The 27605-nt window shown below is 40.7% G+C and overlaps 1 protein-coding gene across 1 annotated transcript in view; it reads right to left on the bottom strand.

Moving 5' to 3' along the window:
* Window positions 1-27605, bottom strand: part of LOC117487794 (collagen alpha-1(XXV) chain) — a 137694-nt gene that overhangs the window by 33303 nt on the left and 76786 nt on the right. Inside the window, 8 exon segments of the mRNA XM_034136460.1 lie at window positions 696-740; window positions 2948-2974; window positions 8310-8345; window positions 10105-10175; window positions 10178-10220; window positions 10846-10917; window positions 16859-16885; window positions 18888-18914. Of these exon segments, the coding sequence (XP_033992351.1) occupies window positions 696-740; window positions 2948-2974; window positions 8310-8345; window positions 10105-10175; window positions 10178-10220; window positions 10846-10917; window positions 16859-16885; window positions 18888-18914 (348 nt within the window).

Below are 27605 nucleotides of genomic sequence, written 5' to 3'. Positions count from 1 at the left end.
AATGAAACACTGAAGTGAGAGCAGATTCTCAGGCAGCTGCAAATGGTACTTTGTGGTAAGAACCCGCGGATGCAGCCTGGGAGAATTCTCTCCAGTAAAAGCGGTTTGAGATTGTCAGTTTGCATGGCAGAACTTTTCTAATATGAAAAGTTCAACACATGGCTAAAAAGACTAATGAAAACTTTAAGTGATTCTTCTGAAGATAAACCCCTTTCAGGTGTGAATGGGAGGAAGCTTTCTGAACTTTTTTATGTGTGGTATTTTCAGAGGGAAGCGTTTCACCAGGCTGAATCTACAGATTTAACTGACACTTAAGCATTATAAACCTGTGGTAATTTAACAACATCCTTCTGAACATGACATCGTCCTAAGCATTGAAACATTTTTCCTGCTGTTGCTTTCCTACTGATGCACTCCTGTCTTTATTTGGTTTTTTATCAAGTTTCAATTTGCAGAATGACAATAAAATATATCCTCAAAATAACATGTTTCCCTTGCAAATCCACTTTAATTCTAAAAATCCTCTTTTCCCTATAGATTACCATTTTACAACTGAAAGAGATTAAAGGTTTTGTAAATACAGACTATTTTGCAGCATTTCCACTGTAAATAAAAAGCAGTCTAAACATCAAGAAGAAGGCTAAGGTCAAATAATTTACTGAATTGTGCATATTTCTTTATTTGAATCATCTCACCTTCAGTCCACCAACACCTGGATTTCCAGCAGGCCCGAGAAAACCCTGAGGAGGAAAAAACACAAAGGCTTTTAGGTGTTTCATCACATCTAATCACATTGCATTGAACTGAACAATCAAATATACAGATGACAATGTACTTTGCAGTTCCACTTCTTAGACATTGTCCATTGGTCTCAACCAGTCTCAATACATTAGAGAAAGTAATATTCTGTTAAAAATGTTTAATAAAATAAAACTATATGGCATTACCAGTGTGTGCTGATCTTACGAATCAAGCCAGAACAACTCATATTTTAAGATGTGTTACGTTATGGAGGATGCAGTCACTAACTCTTATGTAAACAGAAGAGAAAGGGAAAAGAAAAAGCCTTTAAAAAAAGATACTGTTAATCATATGTTTGCATGTAGTCCTCTAACTTACTAACATGATTTAGACTGAGGTTTCAGTTTGAATGAACTCCCACTCTCTTGTGGTTTGCTTATGTTGGCTATTTGTGCTTCTTTTCGGAATAAAAATGACTTATTGTTACCATGGTCACTTTTATAGATGGATCAGAGATGAGTGAAACCATGATACATTGACTTATAAGGAAATATTTCTTATACATCCAAATATATACCTTGGGTTAAGTTTTTATTATACATATACATTCAAAAACATGGCACTCTGATATATGATCTTACTTTTTTACGAGGGTTTGCTGCTGATCGTGCTTATTTTATTTGTATTCCTTTCTTTTTAATGGTTTAACCTTTGATATTTTGTTTCTTTAAGAGGTGGATAAGTATGTATAACTCATTTTCGAAAAAGTAGTTACAAGTACTGCATTTAAACTTCACGAAAAAGTACAAAAATGATTAGCATCAAAAGATACTTACAACTAAATAAAAGATCCACATTACAGAATGGTATTATATTACAATTATTGCTGCATTACTGCCCATTTAGCATGCACCTGGAAATAAAATGTGCTGTATAAATAAAGTTGTCATGCTTTTTGTATCATGTCATGACACCAAATCTCTCCTCAAGGTGATGAAACAGTGCCCCCCTCTGCTAACTACACCAGCAGTATATCTAATGGAGCTGCCTCAGGCCTGGCTTATGAGTCATTAACACGGTGGTGTGTCATCATTGACCCCTCCACACCCCCATTCCCCCCCCCTCCCCCACTGACGGGAGGCCCTGCCGACAGATGACAGCAGACAGGAAGTGTCTGATTGGGTTACACTGAACAAACACCGGCAGCTACCTGATGGCTGGATAGCGTTCACATCTGTTCCCCACATCAGCTCCTCTGTTCTCCGTCTCCTGTCTCGTGTTGTCCGAGCTTTAAATCTCCTCTCGTCTGTTTACCTGCCCTGACTGTGGCCCCGCATCACTGATCTCCAAGTAAACATATTACACCCAGCATATTTTTGTACATGCTATTTTTGCAACTGTAGCACAGTTCTGATCAAATTCAAAACATCACTGTGCTGCTGGAGAAATTGCACATTGTAGAGGATTTGGAATATTATCACCATCATTCCACACTCTATAAAACGTGTGCAGTATATGTATGTATGTGTGTATGTATACAGTAGATTTGTATGAGTATAGGTATTTGCTGCATGTATGTATATGCATTACACGCATATATATTCATCTAACAATGTTCCTGATGAATAATCGTGTGTATGAGGCTCACTGGCAGTGGATGTAGGGGATTACTTTGGTCGTTGTTATTGTTTTTTTTGTGTTCTCTGTAATTATTATTCTCTTTGTACATACAATCAGTACAGACCACCGTCTCATTTGTATGCATATATTTTGCTTTCCATCTCTAAATGACAAACACTGTTTATGCATTGTCGAAACGCAATAAAAAGATTTTTGATCAGAGAATATTATCACCATCAACGTTTAGCTCGGTTCCTCATAAGCCTTGCTCATCAGGAAGCAATTGTGTCTGTAACCGGGTAACATCCCCCTTTCACAATAAAAGTCCTAGACATATACACGGAATTTGACTAATCCCAACAAACTAACTTATAAATAGATTGACCTTCTTGTTCATGTACAAAGTAATGGTGGCAACAACAATTGGAAACAATAAGGGAGGCTTTTTCCCCCTTAAAAAAGCTCATAACGAAAGCTCTTATTCAGTGTGAAATGTCCTCATGCTATCATCCAGTAGGTAACTAAGTTAGAAAATCCGTTATAATTTGATTTGAGCGAAACCCTAGAAACTGTTCTCTGGACTTACCTTCTGCCCTGGTGGCCCCTCAGGTCCCTGTAAAGGAGAACAAGACAAAGGAAAAGAGAGTAAGTGGAAGGGAAATGGAACAAAAAGACGTCAGATGAAAATATGATTTCCTCAGCTGAGAGACTGGCAAGGCGTCAGCAGGGATTTCAGACAGTGAGCTCACACCCGTCAGGGAGAACGGGATCACAATCAGTCCCTTGTTTTATTCTCTTTTCATTGAGCTGCACCATAAACCTTATGTTAATCTCTTACTTTATGTGTTGTGGCCAATGTAAAACTTGTTCCACGTCCTACAGTCCAACACATAGAGGTCCATTATCTAGATGTTGGAAACCTTTTATAGCCAATACGTTAAACAAAACAGAAAAACAAGGTGCCATATCTGCAACTGATATTCGTAATGTGATGGATGTGTCTGGGAGGACAGTTTCTATTTTCAACCTGCTGTTCACCAAAGTGAAACCAGAAGCCATGTTGGACCCTCCTGCACTAGAAGAACTGATTTACGAACTAGAAACCAACCTGAATGTTAGTTTGCTTCATGTTGGCTTCGCAAGACTCTGCACTATTACTGTACTCGCAGCAGTTCATCAACACCTTTGCGCCTGGCCGTTATGACACCTCGCGTTAGCCAACATTTTCTCACTGTCAGCTCCGGATCGACAGCGAATGGTGTTATTTGGCTCATCAGGCAGACCTCATACCCCACAAGCTCTCGTCAACGACAGCTCTCCTCGCTGTATTCATGTTGATGCAGTATAATTGGCGAAACCTATATGATCCCCTGATGAGTTTTTGCGCCTTTATTCCAAAAAAGCCATCAAGGACACACTCGGGTTGAAAAGTTTGACTGTCAGTGCACATTTCTGTGAAGAAGAAGTGTAGTTTGGTGGCGGCCAACTTATGCCTTTCGGCCAAATCACCACCGGATGCTTGGCTTAGCTAAAGGTTGCACAATAATGGCCAATTCTCTGAGAATAAACCTGGATCTTTCCATATCTTTTTTGATCGTTTTTGATCACCAAGTAACTGAAGCACACAATATTCCCATTCTTAATTTCCAAATTGTATAAAACTTGCCTGTTAAAATCCCTGCAGCAACAAGTTCTCACATTCACAGAAACGGGCCTCACAGTTGCAGCTCATTTATGGTGCATTCCATCTAACAAATACCTCAATGAACAACTTTCATTTTCCCAGCCGACCAAGAAGGTTTTTCCTCCGCTTGCCTTTAAAAGCCTTTGTTGGCCGTCCTCAGTAGGGTTTGGTAAACATCTTTATGACCTTCTAGGTATGTGAGAGCATGTGCCACTCTCCTGAGCGCTAATTAGCTTGGCTACATCTGAGAGCACTCAGGAGCTACTGGCAGAACAGGAGACTTTCACAACGTCAAGGGCTCTTCTGGAAGTCCTTTTGGTCTCAATGTGGGCTCTGTCATGACCAAAATGGAGAATAATCCAATTATTTTTATTAAAAAGGATTCTTTTTCTCAACTAAAAGTATTCATGAGAGCAAATACTCAGCATATTGCACCTTAGTTGCCTAATTTAACCGTCATAAAAGAAAAACAATCCACAAATGTGCAACCTCGACAGGACGCCTATTGAAGTAGAGCATCGGAGCACAAATACAAAGCACTGAACGTTTTGTGCTTCCATTCATGACTCGGAAATGACAAACAATGAAGCAATTGCCAGGTCAATTCCCACACTCAGTCTGCAGTTGAACCCTCAGCCACTTGAGAAACTTCCATAGTGTGTTTCTAGCTGAGCATCAACAAGGGAAAAGACTTTGGCTGATCAAAGCACACTAAAGCTTCGTGTTGGAGCTTTGAAAGTGCAGCCAAAAGCTTCACTGTTTAACTTGTAAATTATTTGAAAAAGCTTGACAACATAATACACCTATTTACATTAAATGAAGGTACTTTAAAACATTTTGACAACCCTGGCCTTATTGTCTTAAGTTTGACCGACGTAGCTAAAGGTTAGCATAACATAGCGCTCACCACCATCACTGCAGAAGTTGTGTTCTTTATTTAAGCTGTCTACACTGCTTTACATTTTCTAAGACCGTTCAATTACACAAGCTTTACTTCTACAGCAAAACTGCAGCTGGCAGGAAAATGGTACATTCTGTAATAGACCACCCAATGAAACAGGTGGAGTGTGCGCCTATTTTATCCACCCACTAAAATACTGTTTACTACAGTTTTATGTTAACACATTGCCAGGTAGTATTTCTCTGATGGCTTTAACGACAATCATTTACAATGGATAATCAAAAACATGGCACATTTTGTCTTTAAAAAGCTGATTCTGATACATTTCAGAACAAATATATAAGAAATCCACTGTCTTATGGCAAAAATAAGTCAATGAATGGAGTAGTATTAGGAATTATTCTATACTGTGGGGTGAGGAGGAGGCCTCGTAATAATGTTTACCAAAACACAAGTAGAACAAATTAAAGTTGAATGCCGTTGGGTGGCTCAAATAAGGTTTATTGTTGTGTGTCTTCAAGGACAATTATCACTATATAACTTGTCAGGGACCATGAAAAGTGTTGGCTATTATGGGTTAGGGTTAATTTTGGTGAATAGCTGTTTGGTCCATTCAAATGTAATAAAATCCAAAGATAAGACAGAGAAAAGCTGAATATTCTCACATTGGAGAAAATGGCAGCAGATAAGCGATATGATGTACAGCTTCCAGAGTAGGGTTGTAAAAAAAGAGAAATAATAAAACTTAAAGAAAACACAACCGAAAAAAAGTAATTTTTTCCTATTGTTGTCATCATTTGCCAGACATTTTCTTTCAGTTCACCGAGCATGTCCGCCGACATGTCCTCACATCTTTGCTCCTCATGTCTGGCTTCACATTCAAAGGAAAATCAGTCAAGGACACCAAAATAATATAGGTATGTCCTTATTATAAAAGGCACATTGAGTAAATCCGATCCCTACATGCATGCCTGGTGTTCATTTAAACATATAAAATAACTCACTGGTGCATTGTGGGTAGTTATGGTATGCAGCGAAATTCTGCAGCAACATTTGAATTAACACCATAAAGCTGAGTTTTTTTATTCAGTTACAGATGGATCCCCACATGCACCACTGGTTTTCTATTTAGTCTTTTTGAAGCAAAATCAAGTCCCAAATGAAAACTGTGTGCAAGGCTGCAAGCGCTGAAGACCCCCTAATTTACCCCAGAGAGACCTTATGGCACTGATGGTTTTGAATTGAGTCCTGAAAATATTTCCTTTTTCTTCTTCTTCCCACCTCCCCCCCCTCCCTTCTTGTTGCTCCACAAGAGCTTAATCCTTCTAACCAGCACCATATGTCCGGGGAGGCTGCTGGAAAACTCTGGAATCTACTTTTGCCTTTTTTAACAATAGCATCTACATCAAGAGCTCCGTCAAGTGGGCGCTATAGCTCCTGAAGCACGGTAAAAGAAGCAGCAGTATGGACTCTTTGAATTGTGCAGATTCAAAAGTGCCAAACAAAGATCATGCTTTCAAACCGGAATCTAGTTGCCTTTGCACATCTAATACATATACATCTTCAAAGGTTAATCAGACGCTGTGGGCTGGTTTCTAGATCTGTTTTATGATCATTTACAGAAACTGTTCTCTCCAACCCATTATCATATCTTCTTTGTCCACCCTTCATCACGATGATGGAAAAAAGCTCTGAAACTCCTGTGTGTTTGAGCGGCCATGTCACAACACATCTTCTAACAACCTGTGGGACGTGCTCATCTCACGCTGCATTGGAGGGGGATTGATTACCCAATGATGGCATTATTCCTTATTTAAAGTACATTAGTGTCAAACTGTGAAATAGAATGCTTTACTTCAAGAATTACAGTGAGCAGCACTTACTTTTTTGTATTTTAAGCTTTGCACGAGGCTTCATTTTGAATGAGATTCAACATCCATCTTTTGGAGTCACACTCCAGCTGCTGTCATGAGCGCTTGTATAAGCACTGCAGACTTATGGGAGTGCACCTGGGACCACTGGGAAATGTATTGCAATGTCTACCACCGTGACACCATGCATTTCAAAACAAAACTGTGCTGCTTACACAGTGATGACGGATCATGGGTAACACGTATAATCAAAGCTTAAAAAACGTCAGCAGCGTAAGAGCAGAGTGTGTTAAGTGAGCTAAAAACAATTAGCATGTTCAGCTCTCACTTCTTCTGTAATTAATGCATCTCTCTCAGCACTTTCCATCCTTCATTTTTTTTGTAGATTTCTTTCCAAACCACTAACTTTAACTTTTTCCACTCCATGGAAAGGGTCAGAGATGGAGTCAGAGATGAAAGCGCTTGATAGCACCTCCTCCGTCAGCTCCACTAACTCTCCCCTGCACTCGTGAAAACTGACATCACCGAGTGTTTACACATGTCACGTTTTCCGTTCATTCTTTCTCTTGAATTGGGCCCGACCTATTGGATGTAGCTTTTATGAGCAAACGTTAATCAACTGCTTTCTTTGCTGAACACCACAAGTGGTATTTAGTTACTGTTAACTGGCACAGCTTGTCCCTACTGTATGACTTTGTGAAAGTAAACAAACATTGTTTAAAGTGTGTAAAATATTTCATTAATTTTTACGATTAAACACCCTATGAATATCTTCGAAATTAAATACCTAAGTGGCAGTGATTGCTTTGGTAAAACACAGGATAACACTTAATGAACTACAGTATGTTACCAACACCATTTAAATCAATGTTTTCTTTCTCACACATGTATGGTTAGCAAATTAGTTGTTGCCCATTTCTCAGTGGAACAAAGGCAGTCTAAAACATTCTCAAGTCTCTATGTAATAAATGAGGCTACCTCCAGCAGGCTGTTTGCTTAGTTTGGCACAATGACTTATAAGGTACTATGGCTATCAATTTTGAGTTTCATATTTCTATTTTGTGCCTCTATTCTAACATGATTATACGCCTTAATGTTTAAAAAGGTCTTTATTTTTCCTCCTCTATCTGAAACCAGAGCCCAGTCCGCTCTGATCGGTTAACCGCTTAGAGATGTCCCACCCCTTAGCCTATCACGTGCAATGTGTTGAAGCGCTAGCCAATAGAAGCACAAGTGTTACGTTGTTATGTCGCTATGTTACAGAAGTAATCAAAGGAGTCCAATGGGGGCATTTTGGGCAGGGGAGGAGTGTGTGGGAGAGAAACTCCTTCATGGTGAAACTTAGGGTTTTTAGCCTCTGCAGACCATTTACATGCACAAAAACCTATATAACATACAGGAAGGTAAAACCCCAAAAAGCACAATATTGGCTCTTTAAGATTATATATCATAATCGGGAAAAACAACAAAGAAAGACAAAGTTTGTACTTACGATAATTCCTATTTCTCCAGGCGTCCCTGGATCTCCCTGTAAATAAAAACAGCCAGTTAATGGAAGAGCAGACGGCCAAGTCTTCCTTAAAAAGTTGAGAACACGCATGGAGTTTTAAAATGATCGTAAACAGTATTCCGAGCATTTTGGTGAATTCATAAATGGTGTTTCAGTGTTTTAACAGCCGCTGTGGGGCCAGGCTGCAGAGCTCAGCGTGGTTCTGCTCTTATACCAGGTTGGCTGTGAGCCTTTCATCACGCTGCGGCACCTGTACGCTTCACTGTCTCTGAACAACCACCCTGAATTGAGTCTCTGCTTTCGCTTCAGGCCTGGCTGGATGTTCCTGCAGCTCTCGGGGTAGAAGAGGGACATATGCTGTGGCCATATTGCTATGCCAAACCCTTGAACATAACTCAATTTCTGCCTCTTTGTGACAGTAACAGGGTTATTCCTGCCACCCTCCCTATGTGGGATTATGAAGGAGAAATAAATCATGGGAGGAATAAAAGCAACCCAACATGAAAAGTTTACTTTCTTGGAAAAACACAACATCTATTGCAACTGGAAGACTGCAAACAATAATCATCAAAAAACAACAACTTGGAAAGCAGCAGATAAACAACACGTAATACTTTTGCACTCCCACACTGAAATGTGCCAAGACAATAAAGATCAGCTGGAGCCTCGGAAGGTTTTATGGCTGAACATAATTGACAGGCCTTCTCTGTTTATCCTTTCTCTCACAGGCAGAGTTCACACAAATTAATCTGATGCCAGTGACAAGCTTAAAGACATGGAAAATGTTACGATATAATGAAAAACAACCAAGAAAGCGTAAATCTATAGTGAGGCGTTCTCTTGGGAGCATGTTCATGTTCAGCTCAAGACATTAAGGCCATTTAGTGTAGTTTGTCTTGTCTTTGTTAGAAGACTTTTCACAGAGATAAACCCTCCCGGCACTGGGGCAGAGTCAAACTAAATATGACAGCATTAAGAACTAGTTTTTCTCTTTTCTGTTCAGTTTAACCTTCATCCTACTTGTGGTTCATTCCAATGTTTCATGACTTTGTCAATCAACTTGTTCCCAATGACATCGTTCTGTTTTTAATTTCACTGTGGCTTTTTAAAAATACCAATGTAACATTGGTGCAGTTATTTATATCAGTGAATTCAACGCCTTTTAGACTTATTAAGTGTCTGCGGGAAAGCCTGTTTCTTACAGTAGTTTATTCATTCGGTAGTTTTTGTATGTTAAATATGGAGCCTGTCCTCTTCCAGAAAACAACATAAAAGGTTGTTTGTTCAAGCAGCCTATTACGACCCATAGTCACGTTTTAAAGTTTTCGATCTCTGTCTGCCTTTTTTTCAATGGAAAATCTGAAATTGAAGGATAGTTTGGCCATTATAGTGCTTTTTTATTACATTTCTGGCAAGAGGTGTATATTTTATTTTCAGAATCTACATCTGTTGGATGTGTAGGATCTTTAGTTTGATAGATATTACGAAGATTATTTCAAGTCTGAGTATAAATAGAACTTTATTCTCCTTACTGCCGATTGATTTAGCGATATATGCAATACTCAACAAATAAAAAAACACCAGTTTGTCATTGTTAAAACCCTCTCGCAGGATTATCTCCGCAACGGAAGGAGTTTAAGTTTCAACTGCATCTTATAGCTCAGCGCAACATTTAAGTATGCCCTTTTGATACAGTAAGGACAATAATAACTGCAATAACTGTTGGCGGACGTGTTGTAAATATGCTGTTAGACGTCAGTTGAAAATGAATACTCACTGCTAGACCAGGTACACCTCTGGGTCCGTCTTTCCCCGTGTCCCCTGGAGGCCCCCTCGGCCCCGGAGGACCGGTGGCCCCGGAGGCCCCGGTGGTCCAGCTTGCCCCTGATCTCCCTGTGTGGCAAAGCACATTTAAAACATCAGAACTGTGTGATATTAATGAAGCCGCTGAGAGTGCAGCCTCTGCTGTTAAATGATGATGAAGAGAGAGTGGTGCAATTAACTTGTGGGTGGCTATGGGCTGCCTCCATTCATTACATGGAGGACATTTAGCTAAAACTAGCAGGCAAGATGGAGATGAAATGTATCGGATTTATAGCTGAAACAGTAATCCCCTAAAAAGCATGCATTTCAAAATGGACTTAATGAGTTTAATAGGGGCTGTGCATAAGACAACAAATAAGTCAGATTCGTAGAGCAATAATACAAACACACAGAGAATGTGTGGTCCATTTTTATACTGGATTATAAGAAACTCTAAGAAAATATTGAGCAATCTAACTTACAGGGAGTGTGTTTTAAGTAGAGCCAGGGCAGTAATTCATGCAACATTAATACTCCCTTATTTCTAGAAAGAAAATGTCCATATTTCCCTTTAACAATAACAGAAGGAGTCTCAGAGTGGAGTTATGACGGGTCCGTCTGAAAGGTTTGCATGCAAACTGCAGGACGCCCAGAGAGAAGTGATTATCGGTGAGACCTGGTACGACAGAGAGCAGAGTGAGGACACAGCCACTACCTTAATGAGACGCCGCTTTATGAGCTGCTGGTCAGCGGAAAGAAAGCCATGATTGATCTTAGGGAAGACCATCTGAGCAGGTGTGTGAGGTCAAGAGGTCGAAGGTCAGAGGTGAGAGAAGGTTGAAGGAGGATGAGGTCCCAGAAGAAGAAGGCGGAGGAGGAAGGCAAATGCAAAAAGAAACAGATTTGTTAGAAAGGCCAGTGTTCGTGAACCCTGGTCCAGCGCACTTCACAGACTGGGGAGAAATCCACAATTTCCAGCACAGAAGTGGTTTGCTAAGGAAGTGTGTTTTTTTTTTTTACCCATCTCAGGGGTAAAAAATGGGAATTTCTCCTCCTCTGTGAAAGCGCTGTCATCATCTTCATTGCGCCTGATGCTCAGTCAGACCCTTCAGCTTCACACACTGAAACCAGTTGAGGTTCATTTCTAACCTTGTTCCTTTCAATGCTTGCATTATTCTGCTCGTGTCCATTGGTATTAAGTGGCTTCATCCAGTGCTGAAAGAAACCCCCGAATCCTGAAGGGCACATTGGTTGGGTTGGGAGGATTTGTGGTGAACCATGGGCATGAGCTTTAGAAAAACATTTGCCACTTTGGTTCATTATCGAGTATTCCTCTTGGAGTTCTTTCCACTTATTTTAGCATCAATGGACACGAGCCAGACCATGTCTTCTTGTTCCAGTCAGTATTACTGGGTTGTTAAAGGCCACCTTTGCTTTCAACGGGGAACCTGGCATGTAGCGTGGAACCGAGTTGAAAACTGGTAACGGCAGTGGGGGGGGAAGAAGCTAACGATTGATTGGCTGTGATTAATTAGATGGTTTTTTTCTGTCCATCATCGGGGCTTAGGGGAAAAAGCAGCTGACAGTGATTCATTTACTCCCAGTGTGTGCTGCCGAGGGGTCGGACTGAGCAGCTGGGCGGCACCAACACCGACAAACCTTGACAGTCAGGATCTGATTGCTGTGCAAAGCAGCCAGCGAGGGGAGACCAGGCAACCCCTACAGGGACAAACAGCACAACAGGGCACAACACACGACATCAAACACAACAACAAACAAAGGAGGGAAAAAAACAAGCATCATATTTAAATATTCTTACAAACAGCTGTTTGAATACTGTAACATGTAAGGGTTTTTCTTGAAACTAGTTCAAATGTAACTGTTTATTACATTTGAGAACATTTTTATTTTAAGCATTCCTTATTTCAACTTCACTCTCCACAACGACAAAGCATGCACAATGGCACTGGGGTCTTCATAGAACATGCCACAATGTCATCGTTAAATGACCACTTCCTGTTGTTTTCTATCAAAAATACAGACAGAACATTTGTAAAGATGATTATCATCTAGAGTTTGAGCATGCTGGTAAATTAAGGCGCTCTATTGTTCGTAGAGTTTTCGAGGAACATCAAGGGTTTGGGATGTTCACTGGAAATTCAATCAAATGGTTTCCAATTTCCTCTTCAACATGACATATGTGATCCACTCGTGAAAACTGAATAAAAAGAAGAAAAGCATCGGGACCCCTCCTCGTTAAGAGGGGTTTATAGCTGGATTTGAACTTAATCTGAATCCAGAAACATTGACATACAGTCAGATAAACATGCTTGAGGATGTTTCATTGTCATTTTCCAATGTTTTTGCCTATAAAGATTTTTATTTCGTTGCAGTTTATTGCATGCCGGTCAAAGGCGGCCTTTGATAGTGACAAGTCCTTGACAGACATTTCCAGTAAAATGTCCTCTGAACCATGAATTGAACATTTGCAAAATCCCCCCCGAAGAATGCTTGTCCAGTCGTAGCTTAGCGAAAATGATTTAGCAGGGCAGGGCCAGTTTTAGTTTTCTCAAAAAGCCAAGATCCTGTGTGGCTGTATTAAGAGTGATTTTAAGAGATCGAAGGGTGTGGTTTTCGTTCTTTGTATCCGTTTTAAAACTTTAAAAGTACTTAAAATGTCAAGCAGTAAATGTGTATCTACAAAAAGCAAGACAAGTGTAGCAACTTAGCAAACGATTAAAATGTAGCGGTTTTGAGCCTTAATGCTAAGTATAAATAAGAACATGTGAAGATTGCAGCACATTGGTTGTACACTGATTGCATTTTCTCTTGTTTATCTTCACGCTGCAGGTTTAGCTTCACAGCAATACCCAACCTGAGTGAAAGTATTTCTTAAAGGCTGGCACTCTAGCTTAAACATGCCCTGTAAGAGATCAATCTGCCTCCGCCTTCGAGCTTAAGATAAAAATCTGGTCTATCCAAACATGGCTTAGGTGCCATCCCTCTGGTTTTCCAAAGATAATTCAAAAAGCATGGCTCATTAAGAATATGGCTTTTAAGACAGGCTGATTTAATTCAGCAGAACAGAGCCATACTCTGACTTATACTGCAGACAATAGCCATGCTGTGTGCAAAACGGGATTGAAGCGCACATATTTCTCAAGTTATTTACAACCTCAAACATCTTGAGGACAAAGAAGGAAAACAACAACTGGATTATGGTCAGAGACTATAGAAAAAGTCCAGGCATGATAATGTAGTGTGGCGCATGCAGGCTGGCACTTGTGACAGTTTTCTGGGTTTTGTCCTTTTCTAATTATGCTTTGAAAGACTCTGGAGAGACGTCGACAGCATGTTGACGAACTCACTCACCAATGTGTGTTTGAAATCATTATCTGACCTAAATAGTTTGACCTTTCTCTAAAGAGAGAATGGGGAAAAGCTTACCTATGGGTCAGTTCTCACCCTGCGTTGCCACTGCATTGACGTCCATGTGTGAGTATGATAATGACATGGCGGTTGACAGAGAATCCTAACCATTCACAGATCGCTTTGTTTTGCTTTTCTCCTCCAGAACGGATGCTGGTTATTTGGGAAACTTCTACATATTAGCCTGCAGCGATAGGACTGCAATTGTAGTAAACAAAAATCCGTATATGAAGACAATCAGCAACAGCCGTCAAAGGACACTGGCCAGAACCAGCATCTCCGCGACCACACCAAACACACAAAACATCCCGAGCAATTTCAGGCTGAGGCATTCTCTGAATATCTATATGTGGAGTGGATTACCAGTCCTGTGCACAGATGGCTTTAATACGTTTAAGAAGGAATAATGCATTGATCTGAAGCCTCCGATTTGGCATCAATGTGATACATTGAATTTGGTGAAGTGAAATTAATTTGAAGGCTTCTTATTTCAAGTGCAAACAGTCTACTGCATAACACTTCTGATTCACGACTGGAGGGTAACATCCTGGAAATTACATAATCACAGTCTTTACTTTTAAATTTAACCAATTTGCACTGTTCTTCCAATGTGAGAAGTAAAGTCCTGGACAAACTAGGGAAGATTTCTATTTAAATCTCAGGAATGTTTCCTCTAGCTGACCCAGGAACCTCTGTGTGATATATTCAAGTGGTTTCCTTTGCACGGCACCTGGATACACCTGATATCATGAAATAAACTAAATAAATCTCCTCAGGCCTCAAGCCCATTGACTCATCTTAGGCTCCAAAAAAGAGCAAAGAATGGCACTTTTTCAATGGAAAAGCCATCTTTGCTCTACCATGAGATCGACATATGATTAATCCAATTATCTTCCAACAGATCCTGCCCTTTCCTCAACAGCTTCTGTGTAAAACACCATCTGGCCCGTCAGGTTATGTAGCTTGTGCCATCCCTCAAAAAGACCACACACACCTCTCATGGTGACACACCGAGGCAGTAACTCCTGTTAATTATACCCCAGCAGTGGAGCTCTAATGGTGGCCACACATTTGTTGGTCAAAACTGGTCAATTTGTTATTTGTTGTTTGGGTAAACCTTGTCGTTTGGACGTGGCCTTTGACCTCCAGAGTCGACAAATGGGTGACCCTGACATGTGGGGAACAGGCAGAGGAAGTGTGTGGCCATGTGGAAACTCTCAAACTGTTTTGAGTAGACCCTAGAGACAATTAACATATTGTATGCAAATAGTCCAAGCTTTAAATGACTCTAAATCTAAGTCTGATTAGATTTGATGATCTTTTCTTATAAAAGACCCGTAGTATTTTGGATCCTGTAGTATTTTTGACTTTTTATTTGAAATATCCAGAATATTTGATATTGTTTTGTTTATATTGATATAATATTTTGCATTTGACTTTTAATTGTAAATTATATTTTCCACTTTCTTAAGTATTTTAAGTATTGTATTTGAATGTCTGAACACACTTCTGCTTCTGTGACGTAAAATAATTTCCCAAATTGGGATCAATAAAGTATCTATCTATCTATCTATCTATCTATGACTTTGGTGTGTTACATATTCCTAACATGCTCTGTTGTTTACATAAACCTCCATATGGCTTCCATATCATCTCATTTCCAGACTGAAAGAGCTAAGGTCAGACAGTCCTGGTATTCCACTTATTTATGAATGAAATCTTTCTAATACTGTTCCACTACATTTACCTGCTAATCTAATGGGCAAAGTCAATATGCTATTCTGGGGAGGTAATATCATTTGCCAGTGACCTAGACTGCTTTCATGCCCCTGTAGTCCTTCAAATGTGACGCTGCGTTAATTTGTACCTGTTACGGGACAATTTTGCTGTAATTGGAAGTTAATGAAATGATTTCTCGAAGTGGACAGTTTATTTATCTACTCTACAAAACAAATACCGGCTTGCTGGTGCCTGTTCCAATCCTGTCAGCCACAGTGCTGTTTCTAAATCGTAAATCATTTCACTGATAGAGACAGATGACTCCATTTCCCAGGTTAAAAGGGTACAAATTACGAGCAAAACCCCAAAATTCTATCCAACCAGAAATAGTTTACTGTGGTCAATCCAACCAGAGAGCAAAGATATTTCCTCTCTGCCTGTTTGCAGTGGATCCACATTTACTACTATCCCACTTTTTATAATATTATTACTAAAGGATATCACAGTGCTGGAAATGTATTTGTAGATTCTAAAAGTGTGAAACCACTCAGAGATCCACAAACTCTGTGAACTTGGCTGTCATTTGAGGAGGATGTGTAACATAAGATGTTTCATTTTGAGACCACTAATCACATTTTTGGGAAGGTCGTTTGTATTGACTTCCAAATCATAAGAAATGCAAGCAGCACTGGCCTGGAGGAGAACTGACAAAGTTAATTGGCAAACTACTAACGTCTGGTTGGGCGCCAATACAGAATTGGGATCAGATCCGCCTGGGAGATGGCTGGTATTCTGGTGACAAACCTCTGTGTTGTTGAGTTCCCTGTCCTTGCGCTGCAAACTCTACATGCTCTCTGCCCTCATGGAAATCAATTATGGCTTTAAAGTGATTTTGACTGCATATGATCTCCTCCTTATGGCGGCAGATATAGGGGGAAGTGAAAAGTGTGTATATGCATGCGCACATGTGACCCCACTTAATGCAATCTACTTTAAACAAACCTGTGCAGTCATAGTATACTTTTCTGAGGGCTCATTTTTTTTAACCGTTATTCGAGAAGAAATTAGGGCTCGCTTGCTGCTAGTTGGAGATAGAGCAATTCATTTCAGAGTCTGTCAAGCACGGAAAGGCACTCACATTATCATCATTTAGATGCTGCACTTTCATAGAAATGTCAAACTACAGAGCTGGAAATGATTAAAGGTCTGAATACGCCATGTCACGTCGGGGATTGAAGTGAATCACCAGTAATTATAGAGACAGAGCTAGTTTGGCTTTTGATTATAGCTGAGATTGAGCAGATATCTTCTGCTGATGGGCAAACGCTCGTGCTCTTGTTCATTTTGAAGAGGTAAAGAAAAGGTCTCAAGAAGCATATCACCCCCTCGCACGTTTGCCTGCCTATTCTTGATGTGGAAATAAGCAGTGCTGAAATGCTTGTTGTCTTTGGCCAGATGGGAAGAACACTATCCCAGGAATGTCATGCATCTCAAACCTTTTTGCCCACAATACTGCCGGGGGGAGACACACACATGCAGTCACATCAGCTAATTACAAGAAGTCAGAGTAAACCACATACCCGTGGTCCCTGGTCGCCTTGATCCCCCTGCAGAAGGCAACAAAAAGAATACATCTTTAAATGAGGACACACACTCAACAGACACAAGCACAACGCAAGTCATAAGCGGAGACTCGCACCGAACTCACGGAGGCGTTATTCAGAACACATTGATAAAGAAAAATAATACAGGAACCCTCAACTATTCATTGTGGTTGAGAGTAAAATCACTTATGATAACATGGACTGACATGAATTGGGTATGAGGGAGAGAGAAAGAAAGACGGCAGCGGTGTGAGGTTTGGTGGGTTTGAGGTGGGTGGGGGGGGGGGGGTTACGGGGGCTGAGTGTGGGCGAGCTGCATTGCCAGGCCAGATTTTATGCCCCAGAGATTGTTGGCTTTCTGCCGTCTTTGGGGGGGGGGGGATCTCTGTGGACGGAGCACATTTCTAAAAAGGAGAAAAAACGCTCGGTTTCGTTTCAACCTGCATGGTGCGCACTGTGGCTTCATCACATTAAAGTTAAACCGAACCAAGAGTACACTTTTGTTTGAAACAACTGAAGGAAGACCAAATGTTGGACACTGAATTATAACCGCAATCTGTCAAGAATCGGATATCTGAACACCCTTAAGTCATCTCATCAGATGCACTTCACTCTCCTGTTGGCCACAGCAGTAAAACGAGCTGCGCGACTTATCACACCTGGGAATTTTGTCAAACAAACTTCAAATGGAAAGCTTGAGTAATTTCAAATAAAAAAAAAAACAGCTCTAATTTTTTGTTGGGCAGTCGTTCCAAAAGCAGATTTAACGGGGAAACAGTTGTGAATGGCCACACTGATGCACGCTGTATTCGTGTTGGGTGGGAGGAACCCACACAGTTGTTTTTCATTTCATTAAAACTGCAGATGAATTGGTTCACATGAGACACATGAACATGCATCAGCAACACTGGGGTGTTCACATGTCATAACGATTCTCAACGATTATCTAAATATGGCTTCTATTTTATGCTTTGAGGGGCACCAAATAAAAGATTACACTGTTGATGAATTACTTTGGTCAGTGACAGCAACCAACGTCATTCCACACCCCGCGTAACCAGAACATGTGTTACCAAAGAGTGTGATGCAGATGACAAGTGTTTCTCTGTGTTCAACTTTAGCTCTGGTTAGCACTCTCACGCTATTTCATTTTATGTTTTGCATTTTATGGCACAATAATCCTTTAAGTATAGTGGGTTGCTGTCCAAGTTGATGCTCACTTCATCCAAAATCTGAATAAATATTTAATGTTTGGCCTGTAAAACAGAACAGATTTTCCCCTGTAGCATTTTAAACTGTAAGTGTGCAGCTTCAAGCCACTTCCAGAACGAGTGAATAGAGGGGCTTTGGTTTGAATCAAGGGATGTCGTTATGTTAGTGTTTCAAAGCAAAGCCACGTGCACGCATTTGTCTCAAAGTCCTGCAGACTCATAAAGAGATAGTGTGGAGATTCTTCGCTGCTGTTTTATGGAGGGATGCTCAGCGAGGCATTTAAGGGCTCCAGCTTGAGATCATGGCTTTCAGTTTCAGTGTTGTAGATGTGTGAAGGACCGGAGAATTGAAATATTCAGGATGGCTTTAATGTGGGAATTGTTGCAGCAAATGCAAAAGGGTACTAATGAACACATTAACAGTGAAAATGCGCAAACATCAAGCTTCATATTTCTTAATGAGATAGTTTGAAACATTCTGACATGTTCAATTTCTTGCTGATACGTATACAGTAGGGGAACATTGATGTTTGTAGAACTAAACAGTGGCTAGTGAGATTTTGTTACATTTGGACACACCAACGCTAGCTGTTCCCCTCTGCTTCCGGTCTTTGTGCTAAGCTAAGCTAATTAGCTATTGTCTCTAGCTTATACACATGGACATGAACTTTCAGCAAGAAAGCAAATACTACTTCCCAAAATGTCCAACAATTGCTTTTAGCAGTGGAATAAAATATCTGATTGTATCAACATTTACACAATTGAAAAATACAACTAAATATAAAATGACTCACCTTTTCACCCTTGGGACCTAGAGTGCCCTATAAAGAGAAAATAAAGAATTGTTTAAACACATGGAAATTACACACTATGGTCCACGTTAGTCATTTGTAATCATTCAGAAGTATAATACAATACAACTGTAAAACCAGGGTGACCAATCATGTTAGCCGATAAACAAACAGAGCTGCTCAACAAAGCTTGAACATCATGAACTTAGAGGGAAAGGTGAAATCAAAAGATTAACAAATGCAATTTTTGATTAAACTAACATTGTGCACTTTTTGACATCAGTTTCAGAATTTGATTTGAAGGCCCTGTCACAGTTTGGGAACCGGTACCTTATATAGTCGGCAGGGGTTATACAAACATACAATTAAAACCAAAAACAGGCCCAAATCAAGTCCATGTTTACTCAGAAGATCAAATCAAGCAACTCCAACCAAGTGTTGGCAAGCATATTGTAAAAATGTGCCCTGAACAAGAGGAACACTTCTTTGTTTTTTCTTTTAAAACAGCAGTTTTTGTAAGGCAGTTTCTGCATCCAACTTCTGTCAGTCAGCAAGCAGGGGATACTGGGTGGGCTCCGTGAAAGAGTGGAGTAGAGGATTCGACAATGAGGTGTGCATCCTACTGAGCTTGTGCTAAAAAATACTTTTTTTAACATGGATGAAGCCCAGTATGCTGGACTCCTTTCTTCCTCTGGGGTCACACTTTTTGAAAAGCTGGCTCTGGAAATCAGTATTAGATCAGAGTGACCAGCCACTTGGCAACAAACTGAAAGACTGCTGTGCCATGTATGCTGATGTTCATTTTCACATGAGAAGCTTTCTGTCAAATATATTTAGTAAGATCAAAATTCGAGGAAAGATCTGAATCGTCTGCAATCACATCCAAAGCCTGGGGAAGTGTGCATTTCTTTATTTGACACTCCCAGATAATGCCAGGTACTATTTGTCCTCGGGTAAAAATAACAAGTTGTCCATCCGTCACTGTGGTGAATGATCTGCAGTGGTAACTTCTCCAGACTGAAACTGCCCAAACTTTATTTTTTCCAAAAACATCAGACATGCAAAAAAGCGTGCTGACACAAAGTCATGGTGTGAACCAATTTCTACCATAGTGCTCCAGTTAGAAGAGTAATAAGCTGCACAGTGCATTTGGACCTTATTCTTAATGTTATTTTGTTTATGTCTAGTGGTGCATGTATTACCAAATGGATCTGCACTAGGCACATTCTGCCTTAATACTGAGGTTATGAACCTGTACAGCAAGCTTGTGCAATGCAACTGTGTTCACATCAACAATAGGCTGATCACACACACACACACACACACACACACACACACACACACACACACACACACACACACACACACACACACACACACACACACACACACACACACACACACACACACACACACACACACACACACACACACACACACACACACACACACACACACACCACACACACACCACACACACACACACACACACACACACACACACACACACACACACACACACACACACACACACACACACACACACACACACACACACACACACACACACACACACACACACACACACAGAGGAGGTGGTCTTGCTGCTTACTGGTCTGCCCATACAAAGAGCCACAACACACTTGTAAACATAAAATGCACCATTATGAAAACAATGTTTCCGATTGCGGTTCCCTGGGGGGGGATAATAGAGGCAGCATATTGGAATAAAAAGCCACTTTTACTTTTACAATGTTGTAGATGTATTCCAGAGAGGCTTAATAAGTTTCCAGCATTTTCCTGAAAATGGAAAGGCAGCAAAACAAAATCAGTGCCTGCTTTTTGTTGTGTAGGAAAATTGCCTGTGGACAATAGAAGGCTATTGACAAGCTGTTACTGCAAACATATGAATGGCTGCAACAAAGAAATGCATAAATAAACCCACTGCAGCGTTGTGCACAAGCCAGCTTAACACATTTGATCTGGCATGGAGGAATACAAATAGCTGGCACACCAAATGACTGAGCCAAATGACTGGGCACCAGAAGTTTGTGGAAAAAATTAAAACTCTGCTTGACATGATTGAGCATTTAAATAAATCCAGATTGTTAGACGATTAGTAAAGCCACAGTTAAACTTGATACAATCCATGTGCAAATAAAGCATGTCTATTTTTGTAATGAGGATGTAAATGTATTCAAGGTGGTCACAGATCAAAAGAGCCTTTTTTTGATCTGGGATATCTGTATTTATCACTTTTTGATGGACCCCATCATTTCAGATAAAGTTGTATTTTCAACCCTAACCCTACTTATAAATAAAAAGGCCAAATGTAAATGTATTAATATTAGCTGACTACAAATATTTATTTTTCAGGGTTAGGCCTCCCCAGTTTGGAGGGGGGGGGGGGCACATACAGAAAAGGGCAGTGGGTCAAATTTGAGGACTCCATTCAGACATGTAAGTTTCATTAAACTAGTGATATGCGTTATAAATAGTTTCTTTAACAGAAGATTTTGATAATCATGTGAATAAATGAGGGATTTGAATACAAAGGCTACAATCAGAAGTGTTTGTCTATGTATACTACAGGGAAGGAGTAGTGCTTTTAACACAACTAACTATGTCTTGCAAAAAAAAACGTAATTTATCTGTTCCATCTGCTCGTAAAACATGTGGAAGTGATTTGGCAACACAGTCTGCACCTGCTCATTATACGGCCCATCATTTGCACATCACTTGGACGGACAGCACCCACCGGAGCCTTTCCAAAAGCTTTAAGCGAGTACAGTGAGTGTCTTTTATGGAGACTATTAAACAGCTCTCTTGCAAAGACTATTTAAAAAGCAGCACACTGTGCTACAGTAAAACTGCAGCGGGTGTCTTTTTGTTGAGCATTCTGTGCAGTTTGCGTGGTTTGCGGCTGCCTTAAGGAAGGTTTCTCATCAGCACCTTTTTCCTGCTTCTGCTCTGGCTCTTTTTCAAAAGCAGCCCTCCAGCAGCAGGTGCTTCTGTTTGATCAAACCTGCTCACTGTGCATTACTTTGTTGAACATCTATCGTACCTGCAACACGTTTACAATTAGATTACTCTGGATTCTTGAAAGGCCATTTTCATATCTCAAAACTAACTACCCTTACCAATATGGTTCGATAAGTTAGGTTTCCTGGTATGTTTTTCTGCACGATTTACGAACAACTAGTAGCTTGAATGACATGTAAATTGGTGGAAGGATGTATCGTGGGCCAAGGAAGATACCTAATCTTAATTAAAGTGGCCGTTTTTCCAATTACATCGTTCTTTAGGCCACTTGCAACGCAAATTTGAGTTCTGACTCACGTTCCAAAGCATTCAATTACCTTTAATTAAGACCCAATTCAATCAAAGCAGGTAAGTCTTGAGGGTTTATTCAAAGAAATCACAGCTTCCTGTCTCCCTCTTGGCGGTCCACTACCGACCCAAAGACACTATAAAACTGGAAGTACTATTACGCTATTATGCGGTCAAAAACGCCCATTGTCTATCAAGGGAATAAATTACCCTACTGCGTATAAAATTATTGATTGGTTGGCTTTAGAGCACCTTTACCCTGATTCCACTCATCATGCTGCTAGTTAACTGGCAGCTCCCTGTAGCGTCACATTCACAGAGAGTGGTATTGACCTTTTCGTGTTATGCTCAGCAAACAAGCCAATATTTTAGTCTTTCAACAAGGAGCCAAGATCTGTGCTCTAAACATGTGTGCATTTTGGATTTGATTACACATTTACTGTAAGGGTGGGAAGAATTATTTCTCAGAAAACCTCTTTAATTTAATTTTAAGTGCCCGTAATTGACTCGAAAAAGACCAAATGCGTCTGTCAAAAGAGTTATGATGAACAGAATGCAGTTGCCCCAAAGCAAAAGCCCTGTATCCACTTATTGAAAATGACACATATCGCATTGATGGTAAGCCTCACATCTTCTGCTGCTTAACGCTGGGCAAACTCATGTCAAACTCCATGAGAAGATTTGTACCAGAACATCCTGCGTGCATGATATTGTCGAATTTATGGTGGACCACTGGATCAGGATTAAGCTTTTTTTCTATCCTGATACATGACTAGCTTCTCGTTCTCAGCCAAACCATGACCGCTATCTCCTGCAATGGCCTGACTGAGCTGTTGGTATGAGAACAAAAAGGAGGAACCCCCCCCTGCCACCTTTAAAACAGAAGGGGGGAGAAATATGGAAAAGACTACAGGGAAATATAAAAAGGAAAACGGAATTGGCGCCAAACCCGCAAGCAGCATGGACATTCAGATCTGACAATGTCAGTTACTTCACTTCATATTAGACGAAGTGAATGATGCTCAATAAAATGATCCTGGCACATTTCACATGTGGCCGATTATCAAGATGTGAAAATATTGCACATTTATATTTTCCTATCCTTTGTTAGCTAGTCTTTCATTATGAATTGAGAACAAGATGTATCTTTATGTTACCGTCATTTAACCTGTGCAAAACAAATATTTACGGAAGATGACTGCTGCTGCTTTTCATAAGACCAATAATGGAAAACAGATTTAAGTATTGTAAGGCAAAGATTTATGTAAATAAATATCTATTTTGACCATTCTTTGAGATCCTTGAGAATCTCGTAAAAGCTATAGATGACCCTGAACGTTTTTGATCAGTAACTCCACAGAGCATATCTTTAAATTCTGTTTGCTTGCCATCGAAACTCAGCAGTGTCAAACTACTATTTTCAAGGTCAGGAATACACTTTATTATAGTTATAATTTCCCTTTGCAGTGCTGGTGAAACCATCTTTGACATCAGATGTAATGATGTTATTGAAAAATTGAATCGAAGTACAAAACTATTGCCATTGTTATTCCAAAAGATCCTGTTATTTACGTAAGCAATAACCAGGCGGAGTTCAAAAGGTAACACATTGGTCAGCCTAAATATACATTGTCTTACATAGAAGACACTGAATATCCATTTTCACATCCCTGCTCTTTTATAATTGAATAAAACATGATGGATGAGAGCTTGACAGAGCTCGCCTGACGAGGAGCTGGCCGCCGTCCGAAGGTTTAGCCGCTGTTGACATGAGCGAAGAAATTCTGGTGGGTTTGGCTGCGGGCTGCTGCTACAATGAAGCAATCTGCTTAATCCAACTAGAAGCAAAAAGTCAGGAACAGAGGATCTGCATGTAACCTCTGTCTGGGCTTCGCTGTATTATGTTTCAGCACAGTGACCTGGTTTATGAATCTAAGGTCCAGAAAATCATCCATCAAACGGAGCTCATATCCTCGCTGTAGAACCGGGGCCAACGGTTCTGGCAGCAACCGGGTTTCGTACCACATGGATCCAATCATCTCACCCCGGAGCACTGGCATCTCAGAGAGCGGGACCAACAACTACCGCTTTTACAACCTCTTCTTTACGGGGCTCACGGTTTTCTCACACAGCCTCACAATATTAATAAACATGTGTGTACACAGGAAGTTAACCAAAGCAATCCTTCAGGCACCGAGTGTTGACAGGGAAGGAGTAAGTTAAGAGGGGGGGGCAGGTGAGGAGTGCTGCTCACCACAAGAGTGGGAGGAGGGCCAGAATAAAGGGTATAACGGACTAAACCCTTATAACTACACACTCCACACTGTTGAGTGATGCTTCATATTGAAACGAAGGCCTCGTCAACAAGTACAGGTGTTTACTCTCTCAAGATCCCACAAATCAAGCACAAAATATCCATACACATAAAAAACAATCCAGCATTCATTCCCTGTAAACATTTCTGCTAACCTCTCTCCCAAAAGTTTTAAAGCCCTATCTAGATACACAAATATAATCAATCTAGCCAAGAGTGGAAAAGGTGTTTTGACAACTGCAAAATACACATTTAGCAATGTGAGCCTGCTGTGGGTTTCATTGGAAGTTAAATCTACTCTCAAACATCCCCAGACCTTAGAGAGAGTAAAACACATCCAGTAAAAACACATATCTATACGCACACCTCCATATGTTAGTTCTGCATGGGAACCCTCAATCATACTACACTGGGCCTCGGGGGAATTCTTTTTTTTTTTGAGGCGGGAAACTAATGGGGGACAGGGATGTGAGTAATCAGAGCGGAGTGGGCAGGAGCGGACGACCACAAGTGGCTGGTGCACGTCGGGGGAATCTAGACGCAGAGGTTAGGCAGGGATAGAAAACCACACTGGAAAACTGACTTGGGAATGGCATCTGGTTCCCATATCCACAGTGTATGACAATTAGCCGGCATAAAATGACTTTAATGTGTGTGAATGTGTTTGTGAGAGTGTGTGTGTGCTCGCTATGTGTTGGATAATCTTGTGGGAAGAGGGGACGCTGTGGGAAGAGGGGACGCTGAGGAAAGTGTGACTGGTTAAAGGTGGATGATAATGTAACATGTAGGAGATATTCGTTCACATTCTCAGTCGGGAAAGGCTCTCTTCATTCCTGAGGAGGGGAAATATTTAAATGGCTTTAACCAAGTGGTATGCATAAAAAGCCAAAAATCGAGTCCAATTTCTTTTCTGCACAATCCATAACCAAATTTCTGACCCACACATTTTTTTGTCCTTGAAAATGAAAAGTTGAAAAAGTTGGTAACGGATTTCTTTCACTTCTTCTGTTGATTCGATTAGAACCGCACAGTGGCAGCTCGACATTTCTCATTTGATGTTCTGAGTTGCAGGAAAATTCCTCTCAATTGAAAAGCTGTCGTGCTTTTTTTCCTCCACTGCGAGCATCACGTTCATATTGTGCTAATTCTCCTTCCACAGTTCCCTGTGTGCTTTATTGACTGCTTCACATCAGTGTGAGTAAAGCTCCCTCGGCCTGAGCGCTGCCTCTCGTCATCCGCTGACAGAGAAGTGCCGCTGATGGGCACAGCGTGAGCAGAGGACTGACCTCTGGAAAGGTCAAACTCTTAAATGTCGTCAATATTAGAGCCAGTAGGCTTTGCTTCGTGCACCACTGCCCTTTTGAGCTTAAAAAAAAAACCCTGTCACGTCAGATAGATCCACTCGCAGCTCACGGTGATCCTCTGCTCTCATGTGAACCCGTTAAGAACTATTACCAATTTCAAATCCACAACATTGCAATATCTTTAAATGCAAAGGTCACCGGGGCCTTCTTCAGGAGTCTCACTTTAGATAAACTGGCGTCTTCTCCACTTCCGTAGGGCAGAAGTGATCAAAGTCCAGCTGGAATATATGTTTTATTAACAGGTGTGGCGCTGCGGTGCATACCAGATGAAGGATGAAGGGGTTGAGGGAGTCTGAGCTCCTCTGCTTCACCCCCACATTGCCTCTAATCCCTGCTACACAGCTGCATAATTCATACGTTGTGACAGATCATCCTCAACCTGCGTCTCTGGAGCCTCAGCCTGTGAAGCAGGGAGGAGGAAACTACTTGTCAAATAGAGATACGGTCGCAACAACCTTCCCTAAGCTCATTGCTAACATGAGTGAACTCTTAGCGCTTATGTGCCGCACTGTAACCACCCTGGTTTGTGTGGTACGCTGAAGTGGGTTTGATATTTACAGTACAGCATTGTACCAAATAATTCCACTTCCTTTCAACCAGATTTCAAAGCATAATAGTTTCTTTCTCTGTCTGTATAATTCTAATTTAGTACGGCATACAGTCGGCGGGTGGTGTTAGTACTGCAGTGCAGCCTCAGGGATGGTGTTTTATGCTTGATTGGTGCTAAATGGTGTTCGCACACAGTGGTGGGTGCTTGGGGTTGATGTTTTGACACTGGTCTCCCTTAAAAGAGCAGAAGATGTTTGCCTCAGCTGTTATTTCACAGACTTTACTAACTTTCTCTACAGCAACTCAACATGTATCCTGTTTTATTGACAAGAAAAGGCAAAAACCTCTTCTTGTAAAGGATGACAAAGTAAAAAGATCACCTGTTTTCCAATATAAATGGATGTCTAAATATCTAACTAAACATCATTTGGCCATTCACCGCATGATCCAATACAAACAAGCCTAAAAAAACAATGAAAATCACTTTTCCCTGACTCATTACGGATCACAAACTTGAGTATTTCCCGATGAGTTTTGATTGAGCAGATCTTTTTTTCTTTCTTTTGGTTTCTTCCTCTCCCTGTCCATTAATCGGCCTCTGAGGAATGATTAAGTCACAAAGTTTCGTAATAGCTTCAGCAGTGGTCGGTTTGTTTGGTGCAGACGGCTGTCTACCATTTACGCAGTGTTCCCAGAGTTACAGAGGGAACTGTTGAATATTCATAGCGGCGTGTCCCCTGCCATCCCCCGGGTGGGCATACCTAATGAAAAACCACATGAGATCACTTTTAACTGTCTTTTTTAAGAATCTGGCACAGGATGTTTTATTTCGCAAATCGATTTGGTGACCATCGTGTGAGTCATTGTCAGATCGTCGACTGTTTTTAGAAATGTAGTCAGTTCTTATGGCCTGTACTGTAAATTATAGCCTTTTTTTTTGTGTTGCTTAAACCTGGTTGCTTTTCCAACGGTAAAACCAGGACCTGGAGCAAACATTTACAGCACCCTCTGCTTCCTATAATGACTTCATCATAGAGTGATTTGCTGGCCACAACTGGAACATTGTCAGGTTCTTGCTGTTTGTGCACAGATTTACTACGTCTCACCCAAAGGATCAATCCCAAAAGCACCAAAAGAAATATTTTTATATTATTTTATATTTAC

The sequence above is a fragment of the Trematomus bernacchii genome, unplaced genomic scaffold (assembly GCF_902827165.1).
Source record: "Trematomus bernacchii unplaced genomic scaffold, fTreBer1.1, whole genome shotgun sequence".
Taxonomy (NCBI): Eukaryota; Metazoa; Chordata; class Actinopteri; order Perciformes; family Nototheniidae; genus Trematomus; species Trematomus bernacchii.
Note: the sequence above shows the minus strand (reverse complement) of the source record. Positions and strands in the feature narration are given on the sequence as shown.